Source organism: Sceloporus occidentalis, unplaced genomic scaffold, assembly GCF_023333645.1.
Source record: "Sceloporus occidentalis isolate IW3139 unplaced genomic scaffold, rSceOcc1.0.p SCAF_81, whole genome shotgun sequence".
Lineage (NCBI taxonomy): Eukaryota > Metazoa > Chordata > Lepidosauria > Squamata > Phrynosomatidae > Sceloporus > Sceloporus occidentalis.
The window spans coordinates 4354297-4381624 of record NW_028317061.1 but is presented as its reverse complement, the minus strand read 5'-3'; the positions used below and the strand labels follow the sequence as shown (position 1 = coordinate 4381624).

The 27328-nt window shown below is 38.4% G+C and overlaps 1 protein-coding gene across 1 annotated transcript; it reads right to left on the bottom strand.

Moving 5' to 3' along the window:
* Positions 1 to 497: 497 nt before the first annotated feature.
* On the bottom strand, positions 498 to 26064 carry LOC149285319 (ATP-binding cassette sub-family C member 2-like). The gene is made up of 28 exons (XM_089495536.1): positions 26005 to 26064; positions 22775 to 22836; positions 21675 to 21801; positions 20824 to 20951; positions 19666 to 19843; positions 17350 to 17604; positions 16595 to 16660; positions 15709 to 15846; positions 15114 to 15260; positions 14720 to 14804; positions 14559 to 14625; positions 13911 to 14037; positions 13564 to 13740; positions 12908 to 13075; positions 12024 to 12207; positions 10863 to 10938; positions 10237 to 10297; positions 9371 to 9590; positions 8557 to 8711; positions 8000 to 8155; positions 7691 to 7890; positions 7071 to 7197; positions 5997 to 6098; positions 4669 to 4812; positions 3696 to 3854; positions 2722 to 2888; positions 1011 to 1205; positions 498 to 627 (listed from the first exon to the last, which is right to left on the bottom strand). The coding sequence occupies exons 1-28, from the start codon at positions 26062 to 26064 to the stop codon at positions 498 to 500; spliced, it is 3861 nt and encodes a 1286-aa protein (XP_089351662.1).
* Positions 26065 to 27328: the final 1264 nt, after the last annotated feature.

Sequence of the window (27328 nt, the reverse complement as noted above, 5' to 3'; positions counted from 1 at the left end):
TCTTCTTCATCCTGGAGTGGATTTGCTCCTCCGACTGGCTGATTTAGCCTGGAGACTCCACAGTCTTGTTGTTCCTCAAGCATCTGGATTCTTGGCTGGGACTCAATACTTTTCTATAGTTCCGTGGAGAATGTATAACTTCTGGTTGACTCGCCAGCTTCTCTAGAGTCATGATAAGTCATGGTATTGCACCTGTAGTGTTGTTATTGGTTTAATAGAATTTTTATGGAATGGCTGACTGATAGAATGGGTTTAAATTGTATCTATTAGATTTATTCAATGGATAGAAAGATTTTGCCTATGAACAATTTTGTTGGAGCAAGTCTAACAAACACTGCCTTTAAGTCATGATTGTTTTGAGGTTTGATAACTCCCTCCAAAAATACTGGAATTAGAAGTTTGACTTTTATATTTCTCAAACTGTTGCAAGCGCTTAAGCTTAAGGTTCCAGGATATGCGATTTGAAGGGCTCTTGAGCAAACCAAAATGGTGGCGTACTATTTTGTTGCATCCGTATTTAGATGTATCCCTGCTTCTGACATCATCTTTGAGAAGACGCCGTGGGTCTTTATCAGCATTTGTGGTTCCCCAAATTCTACAACTCTGCCAGAATCCAGAACGAGAACCCTGTGAACGAAACAAGAGATGGGTCCACTACATAAAATACATCAACGCTCATCATGACAGACAGCTCTTAAGCCTGACTATGTGACATCTCTACCTAGAAAGAAGTCCATTTCCCCCCAATTCTACAGCGTCACAAGAACATGGCAACAATATACGTCATGATCTAGTTCCGGTCTGTAGCAATGCTTCTCTCAATCAATACATCACTTAACATAATTAGACCTTTGATTAGAAGCGCAAGCTGGGGTGGAAGTAGCGAGGAAAACACTGCATCCTTTTATCTAAAAACCCCTCTGAGGTATTTTGGAATAATTTATACAGGCTTTTAAACACATGGGAATGACAAGTTCTATATAGTTTGGAAGCTCCAGGCGGAAACATACCGTTCGGAATCCAGGACAGTGTGCAGTCGGTGCGCTATGGTTAACACGGTGCAGTCAAAAAATGCCTTGCGAATGGTGCTTTGGACCAAGGTGTCTGTCTCCATGTCGATAGATGCTGTAGCTTCATCTAAAATCAGTATTTTCGTTTTACGCAGCAATGCACGAGCAAGGCAGATAAGCTGTCTCTGTCCTACACTGGAAGAAAGAAAAAACAGTTCAATACAGTGTAATGTTAAAGGGTTAAATACATTTGATAGTCTATATGATTGTAAATGGACTTTTTTGAAATAATCACAGCCTTTTCTGCCCACCAGAATGCTGATACATAGCTGTAACTGCTTCCTATTGCTTAGGGCTGTTTATGCTACTGTGTAATGTCTCCGTATATATAGTCTCTTGCTATGAAGTTTATTCTCTAAAGGGGCAGTTGGCAGGGGAGTTGCAGTTTCATCTCACTGATTTCACTTTACATCAACCCAGAGACTCGCTTGGATGACTCAAAGTCACCCCACTGACCGGACCAGGCGTTATGCAGAACATTTTACCAGGAGTGGCCCTTTATAATGCGTAGTGAATTAAGGACTCTCCAGCAAGCTTCCTTTCCATCCCACTTGAGCAGAGTGTGAGCTCAGTTGGGCAAGATCGCCCCAACTTGAATGTTTATCCATATAAAGTTACCCACACAGGATCCTCTGCCTATTTCTGTTAACACTGCTACCTTTTCATGCCACATGGACGATAGGATTTAAGGGCACCTAGAGTGGTTTAAATCTTGTTTAAAATTTCAGCTCTGAACATACAAAAAGATGGGGCAGCCTTTTTTCTACAGACTTTGAAGGGGTGCCACTTCTAACCAAATCAATGGATTTAATTTAATATGCATTCTAGTAATATAATAAATAAGTGCCCCTGCTAATTCAATGTCCCTGACAGAACCAATAAAGTCATGTATATTTAGTTAAAACATACACCGCTATAAACAATAAAGCACTTTCCTGATGTAGTAGCTGCAGCCCTGCAGCTGCCCTCCTCTTCTGTCCAATGGTTCTTGCTACTGATTGGTTACTTGAAGCAGCCAAGCAGCGGCAGAAAAGTGCTCTGCTTGAAATCACAGGGGTCTCAACAACCCCCCGACCACAATGTCTCCCACGTCAGAGCTAGGGCTGACTACATGTGAGCATATCACTTACATGGAGATACGTTTGGCCAAATACATCTCCTGCACAGCAAATGGATGCAGGGTAGTGCATATGACGGCTGGAGCATACCTCCCAACTTCTACCCCCGGCGTTCTAGGTGTCAGCCAAACTGGCAGCACTAGTTGGAGGCATGTTGGAGTGCTCCTTTAACGGAGGCCTAAAGAGATGTTGTAATAGGCAACATTGCTCAAAGTTTTTGTCCCACCACTAAAGAAGCAGCGTTTCACTTAGAAATACTGCTTGTTTATTTCTTTGTCCTAACTTTGCTTTCCAAAGGGTATGTACCTCACTACCAGCCTACTGCAGCGCTAGCTCATGCAAGCGTTCCAGAGACGCTCCAACACACAGGCAAGGAAAGCGCTCCATTCATTAATATACAAGCGCTTTCCTGACACTTCAAGCAGCCAAAAGTGGGCCAAAATAGGACTAGGGTGGGACACTACTATATTCATTTTGTGCCGACGCAATACTACACACAACATTAGAATTCCATCTAATGTTTTAATAACTACCTGATATTTTCCCCTCCCTCGGATATCTCGTGATAGAGTTTCTTAGAAAGCGACTGCACGAAACTCTTTAAGTGACACATTTCTAAAGCTTCCCAAAGCTCCGCATCACGATGTTTCTCTAGAGGATCCAGGTTCATCCGCAGGGTTCCCGAAAATAGCACAGGATCCTGTGAAAAGAAAAAAAGCAAAACTACTTTAACATGCTGTGCCGAGGGCTCTATAAATAGTGATAGGCGGTGGCCTATGTGCCGAGGGCTTTATAAATAGTGATAAGAGGTGGCCTATGTGCCGAGGGCTCTATAAATAGCGATAAGAGGTGGCCTATGTGCCGAGGGCTCTATAAATAGCGATAAGAGGTGGCCTATGTGCTGAGGGCTCTATAAATAGCGATAAGAGGTGGCCTATTCGCCGAAGGGCTTTATAAATAGCTATAAGAGGTGGCCTATGTGCCAAGGGCTCTATAAATAGCGATAAGAGGTGGCCTATGTGCCAAGGGCTCTATAAATAGCGATAAGAGGTGGTCTATGTGCCAAGGGCTCTATAAATAGCGATAAGAGGTGGCCTATGTGCCAAGGGCTCTATAAATAGTGATAAGAGGTGGCCTATGTGCCAAGGGCTCTATAAATAGCGATAAGAGGTGGCCTATGTGCCAAGGGCTCCCCATTAGGTTCCCGTTTTGGTACACATGTGACGTTTGATATATCTCTATAAACACTCTGTCAAATATACATAAATGTGAAACACCAACCAATTAGCGCAAATTACCAACAACAAGGTGTATTTATTAGACTCACGGCTAGAACAGGCACTCTTTCAGTGAACATTTATCATGATACTTGTGGGGGAATTGGACAGAGGGTAATCACCAGTAATAGGTGGGCACAGCATTACATCTGTGGGACTGAAGATAATTAATTGGGATTTGCGTTAAAAACAAAAATCTTTCTTAGTTTAAAAACCCCGCTCAGACTTACCTGTGGTATAATATTGAGTTTACTTCTCAGATCATGAAGCCCGATGGTTGCAATGTCAATTCCATCGATGACAATCCTGCCTCCGGCTCTCTCGACTATTCTAAACAAGCAGTTTGTGAGAGTGGATTTACCGGCTCCCGTCCTCCCAACAATCCCAAGCTTAAAAACAGAAAAGCATATACATAAACCATCAGATTAATCAGAAACATTATTTCACATATTAAGAAAATGACAAATTTACTAATTTACATCACTGGTTCATGCTGCACCCTAAATTAAAGGGCACGGGACAGGGATAAAGGTAGAAAATAAACCACGCCTAGAAACCCTTGATGCTTTCGCTGAAGGAGTCTGGAAAAACAACAGATTACCGAGCTACAGGGCATTTTGAATAAAAAAAAAAAAAAAAAAAAAAAAAAAAAAAATCGCACCATTCGCCATTTCATAAGCCAAGGTTTCAGCCATGACGTCCTTCGTCAGGGCAAAATATTGGCCTCATGTTCATTTAATAGAGTATGCATGGTGGAATTTTATTTTATATTTCCTGTACTGGTTCATAGAGATAAACCCCATAACCAGTAGCACCTCATCTTCATGTCTTATTTTATGTTTTTTGCTGATCTGTATCCTATGATATTTAGACAGAGCTACATGGGTAGCCTTTGAGTTGTGGGCGAGGAAGTGATGTGTAGCCCGGTCTACTCCATGTCCAGACCTAGCCCATCCTACACTTACCCCACTCATTGGTAAACATCATTAATAGTCCTATGAGAGAGTGAGTAGAAGCATATACACCAGACAAGCCAGAAGGCTTGTTTTTCCCTCAGAAATCTCATGGTGCTGCCACAACCACAAGGGATTCTGGGTAGGCGCATGCAAATAAGGTCAACAATGATCACCTTTTGCCTCTATATCCACTTTATACATGTATTTCTTAGTAAAATTACAAACATATTTGTAAGTGGCACCTCACCTTTTCTGTGGTGTGTAGTCTGAATGTTACGTCTTGTAAGGCAAGGTTGAGATCTTCCCGATATCTGGCCTGGTAGTTCTCAAACGCTATAACACCTTTATCTGGCCATTCTGCAGGGGGTCTCCTGGACATAATCCACGGGGCCTGGAATAGAATCACCCCAACACCGCTATTATAAGGGAGAGTACCAAAAAACCATAAATCTTAATCACGTCTGTTAAATTTGGCTCCAAAATGTGTCATGATTTTTTTTGTGTATTCAGACCATATCCCAAAATATGTATTTTATACACATGCCGGTGTGCAACCATTTTGGGATATTTAGGAGTATTTATTTGCTCCAACGTGTCACTTCCATCTCACTTGTCTATGCATGGCCGTTTCTGAATAAAGGAGCACAATAGACCCCCCCCCCCAAATATTAGATATTACAGAGAAATACTAGAGAACCAGCAACTGCCCCACGGTGGAAAACCATGAGACAAGAAGATGCTAAATAGGGTGCGGGGGTATTTTATAACATTGTGTTGTCCCTCAGCCTTCAGCAGCCTGTAAAGTGAGGCCTACTATTGGAAGTGTGAACGCAGCATTACCGGAAATAATTATATAAACAACTTTTATATTAATATGTCAAGTATTTGAAAACAAAGCACGACAGAGAGCCATAAATACATGAATTTGTCTTATTTATAAATTAAATCAGTTACAGATAGTATCCATTTAAAGGTGATTCATTTCCAAAACATTACATTCTGCAGTTGGGTCCCTTACAAAAAAAATACTGCAGTTTTTCTGAAGCAATACTGCAGTTTTTTGGACATGAAAAAACTGCAATAGTGCACTTTTACTTCACATTTACTGCATTTGTACTTCACTGTACTGCAGTTATTTTTGTACGGAAGTACAAATGCAATAAAGCTACAGTATTTTGAAGTACAACTGTAGGTTTGCAGTATAAAAAAAAAGTGCAGTAAATGTGCAGTAATACTGCAGTAAAAGTGCAGTATTGCAGTTTTTTCATGTCCAAAAAACAGCAGTATTACTTCAGAAAAAAACTGCAGTAATTTTTCGTAAGGCGTACACTAAATAAACCTATGCGACTGTGTTTACAGATTAAAGTATACAATATATATGCAATAGAAAGCTTATGTGAATACCGGCAGCAGCCATTTTTTGGGGGCAACAACCTGGCTAATGTGAGGGATTTTTCAGAGAGGGAACCATAAAGAGGTGGAAAAGAAGATAAAGAGATTAAATACCGTAACTAACAGGGCATCATCGATATAACACTAGCTGTGTTGGTTTTCTGCCCCAAAAAATAAATTCACCTCTTTTTCCATCTGTTCGTATTCACAAAGCCGTTCAATTGCAACTCCATTGGTTTCGATTTCACAGGCCTTACGGACCCAAAAATTTAAAGTCTGTGTGATCTGGGGAGAAAAATGTTGCCATATTTAAGTTGAGTTGGCTTGAGATGCCTTTTATATGCATCTAAAACATTTCTACTTACAACAAAGTAATAGTTTACAAGCAGTTCGGTTTTTTTGAGGATACCTTTTTAAATTTGTCAAATTAAAATGTATTTAAGGAAACCCCAATGCACTTCTCGACACACCTTGAACTCAGATATTAAAAAGGCATTAAAACCTTTAAAAAAGCCCCAATAGGAAATATTAGCCTCTATTATCTTTTCTATGCTGATCCCAACACATTTCATAGCCTTACACAATGAGAAAATTCATACAGAATTAATATTTAAAGAACCCAAGACACACTTGAGGGCCAATAATATGCAAAATAACAATTTTTTTTTATATATATACATATATATATATATATATATATCTTCAAAAAGATGGTCAGCACTCCAGGTCTTTAAATAGACAATTTCATTTTATTCAAAGTCAAGTCGACGTTTCAGTCATTACTGACTTTCATCAGGACATAATATGCAAAATAACATCATTTTTTTTTTTTTTTACTCTCTGCACCTGCAAGGAAGTAATAGTTAAATAAAGTATCATGAGTTTTGTGAAATCTATCCGCATTAAATATAAGGTTGACCCTGCTTTATGAATAGTGTAAAATGTTAAACAGATTACCACAAAACAGAACATTTCATTAATTTACCTTTTTAGTGGAAACACATATTTCAACCAACTCACTTATCCTAAACAAATATGTTTTTTCCACAAAAGTAATTTGGATTATTTGAAGGAGATTTTGTGAAAGGAGAAAAGGTGGGATAATTTATGTTCTTTAAAAAAAAAAACGCTAAGAAACCATTTAAGTACTGGTAGAAAATATGCAACTTTACTACTTTTCTGGCCAACCAACACACATTTTAAAGCTCTAGAATAAATCCTATTTCTAAAGTTCCCTGGATTACTCAGAATACTTACGTTTAGTGCATAGGTTATCGATAACCCCACGGTGCCGGGATTCACCTTGTCGGCAGCCTGAACGGCAAAAAGGGCAGCGAAGAAAACCATCAGGTTTCCTAGAAACTCCAGTCTTACAGCAAGCCATCTGTTTAAATAAACAAGGAATTGCCTTATTACGGGACATGCGCGTCTGCAGTCCGAGGCGACGGGGTGCACTTTATTCATATATTTTGCTCGATGGAGCTTTGCCTACATCAGAAGTTCCTCGGCCGGACCATTCAAAGTCAACACAAGTGATGTCATTTGGCAATTTGGGGCTTAAGGGGGTACATTTGAAAATTTAGAGGGATTACAGTAAAAGGAATAAGGGAAAATCAAAGAGTATGGGTTTTAAAGTAAAGGAAATAAGCAAATGTCTGGGGAAATTAAACAGAACTGGAGGAAGTGTTAAAAAAAAGGAAATATTGAAAATTTTTATCTCCTCTTCACGTTTGGTCCATACTCAAAGGATTAAAGCCTTTAACTTGCAACGGACTATTATGGACAATCATGAATCAAAAGGATAAAACGATTAAAATGAACAAAAATAGCCTTTTAATTAAAAAAGGACTTTCGTGGTATTCCATCTGCCGTTTTACCTGTTTGATATAACGTTATTGTAGTAACAAACTAAATTTTCATTGAGCACATCTTTGTTCTGGTTGATGAACCTCTCCTGATGTCCATAAGCTCTGATGGTGGAAACCCCCAGGAGCGTTTCACTGAAGTGGGAAATGACGGGAGAACGAGAAGCTCCGTCTAGTCGTCGGATCTGACGGGAGCTGGCGATGTAGTACCGCTGCGGATAGCGTATAAAAGCAGGCATTCAGTTTCATCTTTTTGGAACTACATAGAACTGTAAAGGTTATGTGTGCTCTCTTTAAGTTAAATGTACATTTTTTACTTACTTGAATAAGAAGGTAGAATAATGCAAGCGGAACAATAACCAGCGTGAAAAATGGTGTTGCGTATATAATGACCAGAATTGTCCCAAGAACATCTAGCATACAATTCAGCCACGTGCGTAAATAATAATGGAATCGCTCATCAATCACATACACATCCTGCAAACGAAATAATAACATAATATAAAATGGGGGTTTTAATAAAAAACATTCATGTTATTAACTAAACTATTAAAAAAAGTTCCATCAATTTATTACATCATTGTTGCACAGTTATGATTTCGCTAACATTATTGGTTTATAGAAAGCTAACGTTGCCCCTACAAAATGACAAAACGATCTTTACTTTAGCTGTTTTCACAAAAAAAATGTTAATGGTAAATTATTTCATTTTTGCCGGTTACTTTTTTATTAGGATCAACCGGGGATTTAAATATGATATTCAATATTTAAATATAAAAAAATATCTGCTTTTTGCAAATGTGTGAACTTTTAACTATCATACAATACCAGGTGCCACCTGCTATATAGATGATCACATGAGATGGCCTCATTGTTACCTTAGTAAATCTGTTAATCACTTGACCCATTGGGGTGGTTTCAAAGAACTGAAGGGGCAGATGCAGAATATTATCCAACATCTGGTTATGGAGGGTCCTGGAGGCCAAGATTGTTCCTCTAGTGATTACGTAAGCACCATAACACACGAAAACACCTGAAGGACAAGAACCGATGTGAATAAAAAGTTCAACACTGGAATGGTAGGATTACTTCTATTTCTGTCTATATATGGATTCTATGCATACACATTAGAATTAGGACCTCTATGTCAATGAGGACATGCATTGGAATTCGAGCTGTTCTAGACAACAGTTTCCATGGATGGCATCTTCAGAGTCAAAATACACAACAGCTCATAAGTCAAACGTTAGCCACCACGGTCTTTGAATAAGGACAAGCTCTTCACCCTAAACCTTACTTATCACTCTGCACGGGGGCAAGTACACACAAGTGGGCAGAACTGGGCAATGACCCCAAACTCCACACCTGCTGGGGCTGCGTGGAGAAGCTTATTTTCCATTTATGCCATATCTCCGTTTGCAGGTGAACAATGCTATCGTCATTCAATCATACGTTTACCGATCACGGACTAAACTGATTTGGAACTCAGCTATGAAGCTTGTTAGAATGTGATGGCACATTATAGGAAATCATTATTAATATCAACTTTGGAAGAACAGAAAAATATTTTTCCTAATAAATTTAAAATACATTTGAGTCTTAAAAATATGGCTTTAACGCAGCTTTATTCTGTTGCTTTAAAAGAAACTGAATTAAAAAAAAAAAAAGACATGTAGCAGCTTAAGTGCTCACCTTGCACAAATCCTAAAAGGCCATAGACTCCCAGTCTAGTGTTTCTTATATCTGCCCATTGAGTCGAGTCTGTAATTAATTTGGCTTCTGTTGACCAATGACTGAGCCAAACATTTTGACCAATAGCCAAGGCATTTTGACCAACGTATGCTATTATGGTAAAGGTCACCCAGGACCATCCAAAAGCTTGAAGATACTTCATCACAACTGACATCTTCATCTAGGAAACAAGCACATTCTTGAAAATAAAAAAGTGTCTGAATTAATCTGTCATTCATGCAATCGATTCATTGGGGGTTGGTAACATGTAGTCCTCAGGGGTTGCCGGACTACAATGCCCATGACGATGATATTTTTGGGTTGCTGCTAACAGCTATGACTCGTGTAATTACTGAAGAGGACCCTGTTGCTACCAAGACGATCTCTACAGGTTCACTGCGACGTGGCAAGTGCATCCAAACTCATCAGAAACTTACATGTATTCCATCTACTGCTACATTTCTCCAAATTTAGTCCAAAAACAGTCAGTTGGCTGAAGTTAACTCTTTTGTAACTAAAATGCACCATTGGAAACATCATTCCTAATACTGTTGAATAGTTCATTCATATTTTTTGCAGGGATCGCTTTATTGTCGGAAATGCACTTATTTGGCTGAGCAACACGGCAAACCGATAAAACTCGGGAGGATGTTTATCTTATGTTGTATAGAATCGGTGTGGACATATCACAAATGTTTGGCTTCTCAAAACAGAGAATAGTTTCTATGTGATTTCACCCACGAGAGAAATGACATATAAGTGTGTATAAAACAAAATAGCATGCATATTGGATGAGATATTATGAGAACAATGGGATTATTACTTACATTTCCAGTTGCTACTTTTTCTTTATTTATTCTGGAATGTTTTGTTTCCCCAAATGCTTTGCTGTATAAAACAAAATGGAATAGTTGTGATTTGAGGGATCATTGTTCTATTCATCTATGTATTCATGCAGCAACTCATTCTGGGCCTAGTGCAGCAGGTCCAGGGGGCAACAGTCCCTTCCCGCAAAACCGTGTGCCACTGGCGCCACTGCCCAATGTGCATGCCGTAGCGGGATGTGGGTAGGAGGTCCTCCTGATGTCCGTTTGTGGTCCTGCTGACGTTGGAATTGGGTTGAAGTTTCCCTGTAGTGACCCGGACAAGCAGTGCTTCACCCAGAGTCACCAGGCAAAATCCAAAGAGTTCCCATATATGCCGGTATACCTGTCACAGACACTGATCCCCCCATCCTTACACTATGAAGGCCCTCTGCTCCGTTGGAAGATGGAGAACATGGAGAGGGCTGCTAAGGGAGATGCCCTGGGTCAGGCCTAAGGCAGCGCCAGAGCTAATTAAGTCTCTGTATACATAAAAAGTATCACCCTCTCTTACCGAAAGTAATAGCGTGTATAGAGAGACATATATGCAATATATTTTACTACAAAAAAAAACCAACCTCAAAACATACCTATCCCTTTGAACCAAAACATCTTCATGTTGTTTCTTGGGGGCCTTTAAATTTCCAACTTCCTTCAAGCGATTTGCTGAACATGGAAAATAATTCGATCAAATTACTATAAAGAAATGGTAACAGTTTCAGCATAGCATTAAACAATTATTTGTTCAAAAACCCATAACAGCTCGCATGTTTTAATATCACGTAAGGTGGCCTTTAGCCAATAAAGATCCTTCCACAAGTTGTGTAAACAATGAATCTTTATTTAACATACAGACGCTGTAAAACCTGCTTCCTCGACCTTCAAACGTCATTGAGTAGCTTCGTTATATAGCCAAATTTTTTACATTTTTGTAAAAAAATACTTTTTAAAGGCACGGTTCACCCAAAAAAACATCAAAAACTTGGAATTCATTCCAAGTTACAAAAAACATAAACTATTTTTTATACTGCTCAAGGGGGAAACCCGATGGGAAAAAAATATGTTTCTCCTTGCGCATAACATTCAAAGCTGTATATAATAATGAAGGTCAGCACTGGCAAAAACTGACCCGGACGCTGCCATTGTTGTGACTCGAAACACGACACTGAGCTGATACTTTACGGCAATGCCAATGAAGTCTGTTTCTATAGACTTTCCTTAGTCAGTGTGCACAATTGGGTCAATAAGACTGAGAAATTCTGTTTACCGGTGGCAAAAGTCAAGAGTCAGGATGTTTGTATAGTAGATTGCGATAAGATAACAGAGATAGAACATAAGTGGCCAATATACAGCTGCCTCAAAGCTAGAACTGTTTTAAAAAAGAAAACAGCACAATATTTTTGAAAATGTATTTTTAATCTGAGTAATAGAAAAATGACTGGAATTCCCCTTTAATGACCTCGCATAATCTTCTCTATCGATCTTATGACTTCCACAAGCTTGTTATATAACACTTTACTTCCGTATTTGGCCAAAGTGTGTAATGTTTGTCTGCTATGTCAACGCACATAAATGAAAAAAATATATATACATAACGATGGGGCAACCCTTAAAACACATAAAAAAATAATGATAGATATATAAGATAAATAATAAAATAATGATATAAGATAAATAAAGACAAAATAAAGATAGAGATATAAGATAAATAAAGATGAAATAATGATAGAGATAATGTTTTTCATTCTTACATCTTGTTTCATTCAGATTTTCTTTTTCGGTATCATCAAGGGCCTGGATCATGTCAGCAAAGTTTTGTTTTTTAGAGATAAGATCCCCGTACGTTCCGACTTGAACTATTTTGCCGCCTTCCATCACAACAATGAGGTCAGCCCGAGGGAGAACTGTAAGGCTGTGGGTCACCAGGATTCGGGTCTACAGAAAAAGAGCAAGAATGAAGAGCAAACTCATCTTTAGGAAGCAAGCGCAAGTTACACAACAAGTCTGCCCGTTTCTCCAGATGTCAAAATCAGTCATTGGCTTTGTCTTAGATTCAGAAGCCATATGCCTATCCCATGCTTTTTTGCTTTGTTACCACTTCTGTTGAGAGTGTAAACCCAAGAGGGCCAGATAATCCCAAATATCCCAGCTACATGCATAGCTAGCTGACATGCCGTCTGTAGCTCACAAACATCAGGAACGTTGAGAGGAATGGGAACACAGAAGATGGTTCCCCGTTAACGGTGTTATGAAATAAGCACTCTCCCATTCCATATATTCCCAAATTCATAAACATATTTTTCATGACTTTTTTGTGCTTCCCATTAAGTGTTAATACAGAAATTACATTTGTAATTCCCGGTTGTGCTGCGGGTACTTAGAACATTTTTTTTTCTTCCTGTTTTAAACATAAGCTCAAATCATTTATCTTACATTAAACTTAACTTTACATATCGAGCACACATTTAAATATGTTATTATTGTTTTATATAGCGCCATCTTACAATCTAGCGTTATAACATTAAAATCACATAATAGAAATGTAATTAACTGCATTCACGTTCTTGCGCTGCCGTATCTGCTGTATTCAAGCTTGCTGATTTTACAGAATTAATGAGCGATTTTTAGAGCTTACCTTTTTTCTTAGGAGTCCATTTATTCCGATTACTTTATCAAATAAATGTTTCCCAACATGAACATCCACCGCAGACAAAGGATCGTCCAGTAAGTATATATCAGCATTGCTGTAAACCGCTCTGGCCAAACTCACCCTCTGTTTCTGACCACCGCTTAGGTTTACTCCCTATGGAGAAAGACAAGATACACCCGTTCAGAATTAAGGACCGGAATACATATTTTTCGCAACATTTTTGTTAAAAATCACCTTTGCTTTCTGGATAATTCTGAATTTAGGTATCTGATAAACCTGACATGTAAACCATTAAAGTAATAAATGATCCCATCTTACACAAGGGTTAATTCATAAATTCTGTTAGGAGAAGCTTCCCGCAGGTTGGTCCTTCATATTATTTTCATATTTCCACAAACCAACCGTAAGTAGGTGTTTGAGAAATGAACCCCTCTAATAACAGTTTTTCTAAGAAAAGAGGACAAAACAGGGACAGAAGATTTGGGTCTCCAGGAAGCACACTTGGTGAATATGAAAATGTAAGCATTACCACACCTTCATTTACTTTATCGGAGAATAAAAATACATTTTGAGCAAGCACACTAAATAAATGACACCTCACTATGTGTGTAGACAGAACATTAGAGGAAATCGTGTCTCACCCGTTCTCCAATTTCCGTCTGATCTCCATTGGGCAAAAGCTCAAGGTCTGGCAACAAGGCACACGCCTCGAGGACCTGTTCATAATGCAGCTTACTGAAAGGCAGCCCGAAGAGAATGTTATCCTGAAACACTGCATTCTGTATCCACGCTTGCTGGGAGACATAGGCCACGGAGCCCTGCAGGTAAATACGAGATTCGGGGTGAAATACTGAACACGATGAGCAAAGTCAAAGAAAAAGTGGAGTTCTTGATCCAAGCCTCATGTATTATCACTGTTAACACCTCAAAAAATATAGAAACAGAAATTGCAATATTTATCAAAGTATTCAGTTCCTGACATTCTTACCTTCCTTTGAATAGTTCCTTCCAGTTTGTTCATTTCCCCCAGTACGGCTGAAAGAAGAGATGATTTTCCAGATCCAACTTGTCCTACAACAGCAACTAACGCTCCTTCGGGGATCTTCAGATTCAAACTAAAAAAGATAGTTATTAATCACCTCCTTTTCTCAGGCACTGATATTAATATATATATATATATATATATTTAAAAAGGAGACAACCATAACTTCCTGCTACTTACAAACTTTTACTATATCAAATTGTTGTACAAAGTGACATTATGCCTGTGGCTGCTGACGCAACATTAAGCCACCACTTATCTGGTCCTCCCTGCATGGGTTAACTAGGTTAGTGTTAATATAACAGCTCTTTTCAAGGTTTTGCCAAATTACAGAACAAATGCCTCAGAGTGATTTGATGAAAAGTATTGAGCACTTTTGTTTTGTCTTCTTTGTTTTTTGGTTCAAATTCTGCCTTTCAAGCCATCCCCTTGAAACTACATAACCTCTCACTTTTATTAACATAGAGATTAAAATAATGTTTTGCAAAGTAAAACAATCATCACATTTATGATTTCCAAATGTGGGCAAAATAAGGACTAAAGCAGTTAAAATAAGCAAAAGAAAGATGAAGTCACAAGGAATGTCTCTCTTACTCTTTCAAGACATAAGGTCCTGTTTTGTCCCATTGAAGAGACGCACCGACAAAACCAACAGCGTGATCTGTAAAAAAAATCCAAATCTTATATAAATATTTGTACGAATAATACACCAAAAATAACATTCTATGTAACCAAATATCGCAGCTTCCACTTACTTCCGCTGTAGGTTGTTTCAATGTTTTCTGGGTTAAGTTCTTCACCACAAAATAAGTTTTCCAGTCGGCCAAGAGACACTTTAGTCTAAAAAAAAAAAGCAAAGAGTGCAGTTATACGGTGGTTTGGAACTAATCGTAAAGAGGTAAAATTGTTTAAAGATTGGAAGCTTTCATCAAATGGGCACCATTTACAAGTTTTGGTTCAACCTTTACTATGTGAGAGCTTGAGAGCCATGATAACGCATGGGTTTCACCCGGTGCCTCCAGGAGAAGCTGTCCTTTTCTGGATCTTCGGGTCACTTACTACTTTCTCCAGGCAGCTCTCCACCCAGATGCTCATTGTACATTGTGGGAAACATCACTTCTTTACATGCTAAGAGATTTGTCCAATTACCTGAACTACTGAAGAGATCACAGTCGGCAAATCAAACAGCGGAAGGCGCAGGATGTTAAACAAAGATATGGTAGTGAAGACCTTTGATGCTGTTAGAACATTGGCTTCATCCAATAAAAAGTAAACACCAAACGTAGCTATGGAAACCTAAAAAAAAAGGTTAAAAAAAATGATATTAAACAAAATATGGGTATAATACATCTTGTGATCCATGTGAATCTGGTGGCTTTTAAAGGGAAACTATGCTGAAAAACCAAATGCAAATAAATGTTGAAAAATTGACGTTTCTCTGCTGTTTATTAAGTAATATTTTTAAACAGATTTTATTTATGCGCAGAATAGCCCAAGGAAATGCTTTTTTTGTGATTCAGCAAATTAAAAAATACATCTGATTTATTCCAGATTGGGAATGCTATCTTTTTTGCATTTAACAACATTTCCATTATAATTTGTATAATTTTCTAATTTGTTTCCAAGTCTCTTTACAAATAAATTATCCTATTTAAATACATATTTAAACAAAAGTATTTTTATTAAAAAGGCGACTGAAATTTGATTTTACTAATATGAAATATCCAAAGGACACGAAGATTACCAGGAACGGAATGCATGTTAGCGTCAGCATGGAGAAAGTCGTCAAATAACCCGAGGATTTCAATACGTCCATTTCACTTTCTCGAATATCAACAACTTTCTTTTGGTATGAGGGCTCCCATGCATAAAGCTTTAAAATCTGCAAAAGAAAGGTTTATGAGACTTTATGAATAGAACATATCGGTGAAGTTGGGTTAGGTTTCTATAGAACACCTTGTAGCTAAACAATATGTGCGAACAGGGCCGGCCCAAGGCAAAATGCCGCCGGGGGCGAATTTTAAAATGCCGCCCCCCCCTTTATCTACCCTTCCTCTCCCTCCGTCCCTGCCGCCCCCCCCATTATCTACCCTTCCTCTCCCTCCGTCCCTGCCGCCCCCCCCATTATCTACCCTTCCTCTCCCTCCGTCCCTGCCGCCCCCCCCCATTATCTACCCTTCCCCCCCCCCTTGTACTTACCTTTCAGCAGTCCTGCGGCGAGTCTCCCTGTTCGGTCTCGGTGCCGGCTATGAGGAAATCTTCCGGCACTCAGCATTACAAGCCGGCACCGAGACCGAACAGGAAGACTCGCCGCAGAGGAGAGAGGGGCGCCGAGCGGGTACTGACAGCTTGGTAAGCGAAAACCACTCGGCGCCCCTTTCTCTCTCTTTCGCTTTAAAAAAAAAAAAAAAAAAAAGGGCTTGGGGCGGCAAAGTGTCGCCCCTTCAAAAGTGCCGCCTGGAGCGGTTGCCCCACTCGGCTCCATTGTCGGGCCGGCCCTGTGTGCGAACATAACATAAGTCAAGACACCCAAGCTGGGGAATTTCATGCAGATCATGTATAAGACAAATGATTTATTAAAAAACTGGATGGAGAACGACACGCTAGACCCAAAAAGGGGTGATAATTACCTTAATTCCATGCAGAATTTCATTTAGTAGTTTGATGCGTTGGTCTTTGCTCTTCAGGTGACTTTTCTGTAAATGTTATGGTAAATGTTTATATTACATAGAAAATGTACTCTTTCCGTTCGTTAAAATAAATAAAATACTAAAAGATAAAAACAACAATTTGCCAATTCGTCCCTCATCTCTAGGTTTACTGAAAGCTGTAGAACCACATAATCTGTATGTGTCTATGTGACTTTCAATACTGCGTAACAATCATAATGGAACCATGAAAAATATAGGTACATATTAAAAAGAATACCTGAATAAATATAAAATAAATGCCACCACAGGAACTAAAAGCAAGAGGAAGGGGCAAATGCGTATGGGACGGTTCTGCAGAAGCCTCCTAATGCATTTGCAAAAGGGACAGCGCGTATATTTAAAGGGATCTCTCAGGATTAAAGTGCATATGATGGCCGGAGTGTCCCTTAAAGGGGTAACGGGAGTGCTGCTTCGTGCACTTATAGCTAAGGGATGCCCCTGATGGTTTCATGGCCCTCTAGTTGATGTCAGTAGCTACACAGAAAGATATGGAGTCATGGGATTTTATGTTGGCGAAATCTTTAAATAAATTGTCTTAGGTCACACGCTGGTAAAAGAAATTAAATGATTCATTATCTATGAGGCACATGACATTAATAGTGTCATTTCCATGGCAATATATAGTACATAGCATATATTACTCATAGCACAGGATACTGCGTGTTAACAATTACCTTTAGTTGTTTTACTTTGGAGGCAACAAACGCATTTATAGGAATAACCAGGACCAGCACGGCAACACCTGCTAGTACCGACGGCCCGAGCTCCTGCCACAAGAAGACAATGGCCAGCAGAATCTGGAACGGGGCTGACCAAAGGAGATTAATGTTCACAATGAGGTCCATGAGCTGCTGGGCATCTGATGACATCAGGTTCACTAATTCGCCCGTAGTAAATTTCCGTCGCGAAGAGTTCGCCAACTGCAAAGACTAAAAAAATAAAAAGTATAAATTAGAATGACTTACATTGTGTGTAATTTTAATCAAATCGTCATTAATGCTATAAAATGAATCTAATCTATATTGAAATGTATTTGGCCAGAGTCTACCCAATGTTATGGACAAAGCTAACCAACACGTCTTACAGGTTCAAAATAGACCCAATCAAAAAAGTATCAACGTTGACGAAGACTCTGTCTTCTCTATATTCATTTCTCTTGGTATAAGAAACCAAATAGTCCTGCTGTCCAACCTGCCATATGTTTGTGTAAAGTGGACATAGATCAACAAGTTTTGATCTATACGTGTTAATCACAGTCCGTGAATGTTTTACTGCATTTCGTAAACATTCTCTGGTCACAAGACCATAAATCATTATTTCCTGTTATTGAACTACAAAACTTGTTATATATTGCAGAAAGTGCTAATATATAGAAAACATCAGAGCTAAAATTCTGCACCTAAAAATAAAATCTTCTTCCATACAATAACGTAATCTAATCGTACTTTTAGTATTAGTTACACATTACACAGCCCCCAGAGTGAGCCATACTGGGGTTTGGATTTGTCATTCTTTAACATACTCTTTAAACTCTGCTTAATCATCTACCATACTCTACTATCTTGGGTGTTTTAACCAGATTTTGGGTTAGAGAACATTTAATGCATAAAATTCATGATATTTAGTTAACAAAAATAGGTATTTGTTCATTTATTTCAGAAAAAACAAAATTTAATCAGTAAATGCGTATATCCAGTGGAAGATACTGTATCCTGTACGTTCTTATAGTTTTTGTTGATTGATACATTTTCAGATCTTTTAGTTTGGTATTAAGACACTAATACCTAATCTGTTAAGGATAGAATTACTACAGACAGTAACTTGAGGCCAATGAGTTCAAACCATAGTTTATGGAAGTAATTCAGAGTGAAAAAAAAATCACCTTTGTCGTTATCTTATCTATGCAGCTTAGTGATTTACAGGGTAGACAAATGGTGAAAATGCTTTTTATTGAATAGATGAAATTGATACATTCCAATTATAGGACATAACATTTGTTGGGATCTGATAAACCGTGATCATTTTCTATTCTTTGATTGTACAAAGTATAACTTGCTGTCCACCATTTGTAATTGGTCCATAAATTTCAGATAACCTCTTAGGAGTTAACCCAAACACCATACGGTGTATATTTTAACCCCTTAAGGACAAAGGGCAGTTTCTAAACCCCTTGAAAACAATGCATTTTGAGCCCGTACATGTACAGGGTTTGTCATTAAGAGGTTAAATAGGATAGGTAATAATAATAATTCGCTTGTGCGCATGAATGAGCATAGTTCATTCTTGTTAAAATATAGCCACTTAGAAATAGACTCTAAAGCAAGATCCCTACAAAAGTCTAAAACAGTTGATGGCAGGGTTGGCTGGTGCGTAGATCTTTAGCTAGCAAAATCCTGGCAGCCTTGTTGGTTAAATTTACTACATAGCTTAACCAGCACCTTCCATTTTTTAAGATATTTGTAGTTAGTACAACTTAAATATGAAATTATTCAGAAATATATATATTCCACCTAAACATGTTTTTTTTTATTACTCCATGTTTGCTTATATTTATTTTTAAAATTATTGGGGGTTTTTTCAATGTAACATTAAATAAATACCCCACAGGGCTGTCTCAAATGGGACATCCCACCGAAAAAACTATATTTTCTCCTGGACTATAAAATGTTAATGAAGTCTTTTTCTCTATAGACTTTCATTAGTAAGGGAGTCCGGCTGGGTGATTAAGAGCGAACCATAGGCAGTATGAGAAGCCAGGGTATTTGTCTAGTAGATGGGGCAAAAACAACACAGCTAGAACATAGACACATGGCTAATATACAGCTGCCTGAATACATTATATTATGTAAAAAAAGAAAACAGCACAATATTTTGAAAAAATATAATTTTAAATTAGTAATAAAAAATGGTGGGTCGTTATCCATTAGGAATATTCCTTCCTAAGTTTTTACAAGTAGCTTCGCTGATGTACAATGCACAACAGGCTTTACCTTTTTATATATGAGTCCAATAATTGAAGTTTTGAATTTCACCGCAGTAAGCATGTTAAAACGCTGGTACAGCTGCAGCACCAAAGTCTGTAAAACTGTGACCAGAAGAAGGGCGAAAGCCAAACTGTAGCCATCCCAGGACTCCACCGACCAGCTTTCACAGAAAGCAATCATCTGCCTGCCAACAAAACAGGGATAGATTCAATTTACACATATTGTAAAGATATAAAATATGAAAAAAAGAGAAATAGCATTTTTAAAAATGAGTTAAGCACTTTAAGCATCATTTTTACTAGGAATAAGTGTGGCTCATTTTCTTGTATGATTAAGAGCAACAGATATTAAAGCAAGATTAATTCCAGTACCTTGCAGACCAGGTTTTAAAGCAGTATTGTTGCCAAACGATATCTTCACCCCCCTCCCCCCGCCGTTTACTCTTTATAATTACTTTTATATTGCGTGTATGAACATAGTGATCTCTATTCAGCTAAATCCCCAAAGTAGCTCTTGATTCCAAGGGATGGGCTATGGTTGGCCAAATCTTGGTTGAGATGCAGCTAAAAAACACAAGTTATGCCTTCTGAACAAAGATAGGTGACCTGACTCAAAGCAAGTGTGTTGTATTGCTTGTTGGCATTCTGCCCATTCACCTTCCTTGGGACTTTCTGAATTATCTTGTGGTCTGCAGAATCCCTCCAAATGCTCTTGTCTCTGCCCTCACAACTAAATGCCCTGCAGGAGATGCATTCGGGCGAATGCATCTCGTTGCACCTGATGTAGTCACCTCGAGTCAGATCAAGCACTAGCTCTGCTAAATGCTGTGTTTAGGGATCTGTTTAGACCCCAGTGCGCATGTGTAAAGTCTTCATATTGATTTTAATGGGAGCACCTTTGAGCCATTGATTGACAGCTTAAGCAACCAATCATTGGGAATGAATTATGGATCCTGAAGGAAGAAACAAGATTTTGTAGAATGGCTGCAGATTCTGTGTCAGGTAAGTGACACATATATACTTAGCAGTTTAAACATCCATCATTTTTAGATCAAGGATATAAGGAGTCTAAACATCTTTAGGAATCAGACTAGCGCCCCTAGCGATGCCAGAGCTCTTTAAATATCCGCTATTAGATTAAATGCCAACGGAAGAGTTCACTTACTTTAAGAGTTGAGGACTTGCAAATGCCAAAATATCAGCCACAACTTTCATCAGAGCGATCTTTATAAGCGAGTATTTGAATGTATTCCATAATGCCCAGAATAAAGATGGCCTCTTGTACCCCGATCCCTGTAGAAGAATAAAGAAAACATGTTAATGATATAAATGTGCAAGAGCCCCTTTATCCTTAATCCTAGTGTTGGCCTCGCACCAACACATCATTTTCAAATTAATCCTCGGAAAGAATGGCAGAAATAAATGGAGGTATATAGATATATATATCAGAATGATTGAGTGTTAGTTACACAGTGAGAAACAGATGAAATATCTACTGGTTGCCCGATAAAATACCAGTCATATGGCAGTTAGCCCACCTGTGCAAAAGAGGTGGTGAAACATACAGAGATACGAATGCACAGTGAATGGTATACATGCAGATAATGCTCTGATCAGTGAAAGAACTTGGCTGGCCTCCGTGGAACAAGACCTCAACCCCATTGGAAATCCTTGGGATGAACCAGAACTCTGACCCAACATCAGTGTCCGACCTCACTAATAATCTTGAGGCATTAGTAAACCCCCGCGGCAATGTCCCAGCACCTAACAGAAAGGTTGCTATCACAGCAAAAATGGGAAGTAATGCCCATGATTTTTTTAATGTGGTGTTTGATGGGTAGATGTCCACATACATTTAGCCATGTGGTACATGTTGCATCCCATTGCATCAAAAGAATCATATCAATGCCGAATGCCACTTACTGCCACTACTGGTTTTTAACACACATTCTCTGTACGTTATATAATTAACCATTACACGTATGATTTCATTATCACATGAATCCAGCCCATTACCTTTTTTTCATGTTCCTTTCTCCAATTCTTTTCAAAGGCTGGACAGATGGTATAGGATGAGTCTGCTTCATTGAGCTCAAAAAGATCTTCTCTCTCCAATGGTTTCTTGTAGCCAAGAGTAATTATTCTGCGTGTGGAGGACACATTGAAATTGAGGAGAACTATTTAAACTAGGGTTACATATATATTCTGAACAAAGGGCTAATTGTGAGAACGGTCATTCCTGGATCCGTTTGGGGACAACCTGGGGTTATAGCTGAAGGACGTCAGTGTCCTTTATATTCTGGTATATGAAGAGCAATTCACATTGGGAAGCTTACAAAACAATGGGGTATGGCCAAAAAATCTGATGACACTGATAAACTTACTTTTACAAACAAGGTTTAAAGTTCTAGAGTCAGTAAAGCTTCCTTTATGTTCAGTTTCTATGAATGACATCATTACTAAAGTTCAGTTCTATACAAAACAGTTACAGGCTTTGCATTCTAGTTTTATTGTTTTCTTCATTTTTTCCATATCTGGGTAATTATGATGAGTAAACTCTCAAAGCAGATAAATTTATTTATAAAAATATTTATTCATTCAAATAAGTTTATATATATGCTTAGGAGGAGTATGAAAGTATATGCTCCACCAAAGCAGTGCGGTATTTTCTAAATTAATATTGTTACAAAAACTAAAACTCACATTTTTGCAGCCATGGAAAGCTAGAAATGCCAAAAAAAATATCCCTCAAGGTGATCAAGAACAAGACAAGGTCTCTGGGTTCTAGAAACCGGCATATTTATATATTTACTCTAGAAACAGAGATGAAATACGAGTAAAACCACAGCTGTAACCCTGGGTAGAAATAATGGAAATGTCTAAAATTAGAGGACATTACTTCAGGGACGTCAGAAAAGGGCAATTATGGTGAATTTGGTAGGTCTGTCAGTGATCTCCACTGCTTTGTCTACCACCATATATATATTTATAGAGGAATATATAAAACAGAGACATTTTTATTAATTAATTAATGTATTAATGTATTTCTTTTTTTTTAATAATTTTGTCCATTACTTACAAATCAATGGAATTTAGAAGAATAAGCCATACTGTACCTGCTATACCAGGAGTAGGTCACCTTGCTAAAGAGTGATGCATTTTCTTCTGGATTTTCTTTCTGTTTAAAAACAAAAAAAAAAGAAGATGAAGAAAGAACAGAGTAATTCATTTTTACTGAGTCCAATACCTTCATGATTTAAAGGTGCTGTTCCACTTACGTCACCACATTTAACACCTTTAAAAAAAATCATATACTGTATTCCATTTACAAAACCATGCAAAAAGGGTACAAATGATCATTTCCAAGTCAATATGCCATCAGTCTAAAGCAAATATCCCGTTCTTGCAGGGATATTACATGCGCTGTTCTACCTACTCTGCTGAATATAACACTTTTCTAAATGCAGCATTCCTGGAAATAATCCTTTAATGGGTCTATTTACTGAAGGGAGAGCTGTCAGAAAATGTGTTTTTAACTGTTCACTATACATTATGAAGGTCCAAACCCAATGAGGTTCTGCTGCTGAAAACTCTGGACAGCGCTGTATAATGTATTGTTAAGTCAACAAGGTTTCTTTAAAGTCTCCTCTTCCATTAACCTATGCATTATGCAGGGCCAGCCCAGTCATTCAGTGTTGGCCCTTCATAATGAATAGTGAAGTGAGCGAGCTGAAATCATATATATATATATATATATATATATATATATATATATATATATTGTATACAGAACATAAAGAGTTAACACACACTTATACATCTAGGAAGGAAAATCATTAACAGAAGCATCTTGTAACTGTGTTATAATATAACAATTACTGAGACTAATGTACAGCCAGCAGGTCAGGTGGTTGGAAAATATGTGATTGTTTCAAGGTACTATGCAGAAAAATATTTATAAAAAGTATTTATATTGGTATCAAAACAATGGCAGTTACTTTATACATTTTCTGTTTCATTAAAATACCGTATTTGCTCGATTATAAGACGACCCCGATTATAAGACGACCCCTCAAATTTTGGATCTTATTGGGGAAAAAAAGAAAAGGCCTGAATATAAGACGACCCTAATGGGAAAAAAATCAAAACCACTGTTTTTGTGTTTTTTTCTTTTTTCTTTCTCACCTGTCAGTGGGAATAGCAGATCTATATGTCCCATCAACATGTCCCATCAACTTGTCCCATCAACATGTCCCATGCTCCTCAGTCACGCTTAAAGGGGTCTGGGAATCATGGGAAATGTAGTTCACTAGGTTGTGCCCCTAATTGAACCAGCTATGCAAATCATTCCTACCTGACAGTCTATGCTCCTCTTCACAAATTGTGAACAGGAGCACAGACTGTCAGGTAGGACTGATTTGCATAGAATCATAGGCACAAAACGTAAAAAACGAAGCTGGGTCAGGTGAGAACAGCGCGACCCACGTGACCCGCGCATCTGTTATGGTCACAGCTTCCGATTCGGCCGCATCGGAGGATGCTGAAGCCGCGGATTACGGAGGCGGCGGCTGCTGCCGCGGATTACGGAGGCGGAGGCGGCGGCTGCCGCGGATACGGAGTCGGCGGCTCCCGCGAATACAGAAACGGCGACGGCTGCCGCGAATACAGAAGCGGCGGCGGCGGCAGCAGCTGCCGCGAATACAGAAGCGGCGGCGGTGGCTGCAGCTGATACGGCGGCGGCGGCTGCCGATGGAATTGTGAGGTATCGTGGGGGATGATCTGAGGCCTGATTACAAGACGACCTCGATTATAAGACGAGGTCGGTTTTTCAGAAGTTTTTTTCTGGAAAAAACCTCGTCTTATAATCGAGCAAATACGGTAGATTTATTTCACTTTTTTTCAATGTCCAAACGAGCTGCTGGATCATCATGATTTTGGATCATCAGCCTTTTGTTCTCGGATCGAAGTGACCAAAGAGGATTGAAACTGGATTTAAGTGGTTAAAACTGGAAGCGGTTAAAGTGGAATTAAGGACTGAGTGTTTAGGTAATGGAAATGGTTAAATGACCATGTTTGGTATGTAGGTGCGTTTGAACAGGGTTGACCCTTTTGTTCTGTTTGGATTATTATATATAACATAATATATAAATAAAATTCTATATTTTTTACTTCCTATTTATTTTATTATGGATTATGATGATATATACGAATAATAATATATTGATATTTGCCATTCCTGCTTTAAATAGATATGGGTTGTGCTAGTGCCCAATTTGTGAAAAAAGAATATTAAATATTAAGATTAAAAATTAGTTATTAAAATATATGATGCATTGTTTTCATTTTTTTCTCTTTATTTTTATTTAGTGAATTTAGTCAAATTGCAGTCACAAAATTAAAAATAAATAAATTAAAAAAAAAAAAATCTTAAATGTCACCACCTCTCTGTCTCTCAAAAAAAAAAAAAAAGAAAAAGAAGAATATAGGATCACTGATGTGGATTAAAGAAGAGAGAAATTAGACAAAATTACACAATCTTAGCAACTACATCCATGCCTACTGAATGCTGGAATCACCAACTAGAAGTCCCATCACTCAGAGTCTGCATGCAGAGGTAAAGGGCCAGGTCTGGAAGGAGCAGCAGCAGCATTTTGATTTCTTTTTTTATGATTTATGCTTTTTATTACAAAATATCCTATTGATTGTCACAGGACTCCAATATCATCACAATAGACATGCAATGACCAGGATATGTACTTAATAAGACATTTCTTTAGGGATGACAACTGGGACTGGCACAATGGCGCAGCCTACAGAATCACACAACCCCAAAGCATATAAATCCCTATATAATTAACAACTTAACCTGATGATGTCACAGATATTATAAATATAAATGTATTTGCTTGCAGACAGGACCCTCTATACATATTTTTTCTCTTATTCTGCCCATTCTAGTTTTGTCAGACCCTTTGAATGCGTGGACTGTAATAAGCGCTGCAGAAGTTGTATGTATTTTATATATGATGATAGTAATTTCGCATACTACCATTAGTTGCAGTTCAAAGTTGAAATACTGAAAACAATGCTTAATTCCTGAATGCTGGTCTGTATTTATACACAGGGTGCAGTCAGTGATTAGAATACTTCTGGTTGCATAACTCCATTAAGGCGAGTCACCAACCCCAATCTTAGGCATATTAGAGGAGAAAACCCGAAGGAGCTGCCTGCAACATTAATGTGACCTTGACACATGGTATACCACCTGTGGACAAGCAGGTCACTGACAAGAAGAAAGTACACAGAGCCCTGAGACTTGCTGATCACTTTCAGCATAGTAATTTACCTTTCCACTGGCTGAGATCCTTTCATAGCCAGAACTTCTTCCCGTGAATGCTGTCAGCATTGTACCCCCAGCACTGATCTTAAACGGGTTTACTGGTATCAATTACACTGGCAACGAGCATCGAGTTAAGTCATAAATCTGCCAGTTAGGTCTTGGCTATCGTCTGTGGGTCCAAGCACACTGTCACCAGGAAAGCCGGCTAAACGCGATCCAGGACTAGAAGCCCATGTGAGATCCCTAAGACAGATCCGATCTGTGACCAGTCAGCGGCTCCAGATACACTGTGCGCTGCTTCCGGGTTTAGCCATTCATAATCTGTAAATGGAATTTTTAACACTGACCAATCATAGGCTAGCAAGATGACACCAAGCCAATCACAGAGCAGCATGACTGTGATTACACGTTGTGGCTTGGAAACACAAGGTCGCCTTCTCATTGGCTGAAAGTGTGTGTTTGTGTAGATATTGTTACATGATTACTGATTACCACTATGTGTTCCGCTTAACCCTCTCAGGACCAGGGCTATTGGATGGAGTCATTCACAGAAATTATATGCTGGTTTTTTTTTTTTCCAATTTACTGTAAATAGAGAAAAAAAGAGAAATTGAAAACAAAATGTGCAGAAATAGTTAAATTTCTTTAAAAAAAAAATTCATCAAAATATTTTAATTAAATGTAATTTTCTCATTCCAACAAAAATGTATGGTGTAATTTTATCTAAATTGTAAACTTTTCTAATTATAAATCATGGGCTTATCAATTAATAACAAAGCTGCCCAGCTAAAATATTTTATTATGGGGCATATTTGTTTTAACCCCTTCCGGACCAGAGCTGACTATTTTTGCACCCCAAAGATCACTGCTTTATTCATTTTTTTTATTTGTACTTTTTTATTATGTATTTGTACCATCACAATTTGCCGCTTTATAATTTACTGTCCCCACGCATACATATAGGGTTTTTCCAGGGCGTGTGGCGCTGTCTTTTGATACCATATGTACCCTCATCATTTAATCAGAAGAAAAGATATGGAAGGAAATGTATTCATCTACTTGTCCTGATTTGAAAACCACTTACTATGTTCACACCTGCTGTCTACTGGAAATGAAATGACAAACAGTACCAGAAGTTCCACATCACATTAATTATTCTGCCTAAACTCTGTTATTTGCATACCCGGGAACTTGTGGGCTCCGCCTACCCGTCCAAGACTGCCCACTGATTTTGTTGGGCGGTCACACTGTCATTGTGGGGAACTCCCCCATTTAAAGGGGAAATGGGCTGGGAGTGGGGTGTGTCAAGACCCCCGCGGCACGGAGGATT

Bases quoted from the DNA above. Each gene is read 5' to 3' on its own strand.
- LOC149285319 (XM_089495536.1), bottom strand. From the start codon at position 26,064: ATGCTGACAGCATTCACGGGAAGAAGTTCTGGCTATGAAAGGATCTCA. The intron at 19,844-20,823 runs GTAAGTGAACTC...TTTTGTTGGCAG, and splicing joins GCAAGTCCTCAACTCTTAAA to GCAGATGATTGCTTTCTGTG. The intron at 628-1,010 runs GTATGTTTCCGC...TTTCGTTCACAG, and splicing joins ACTGTCCTGGATTCCGAACG to GGTTCTCGTTCTGGATTCTG.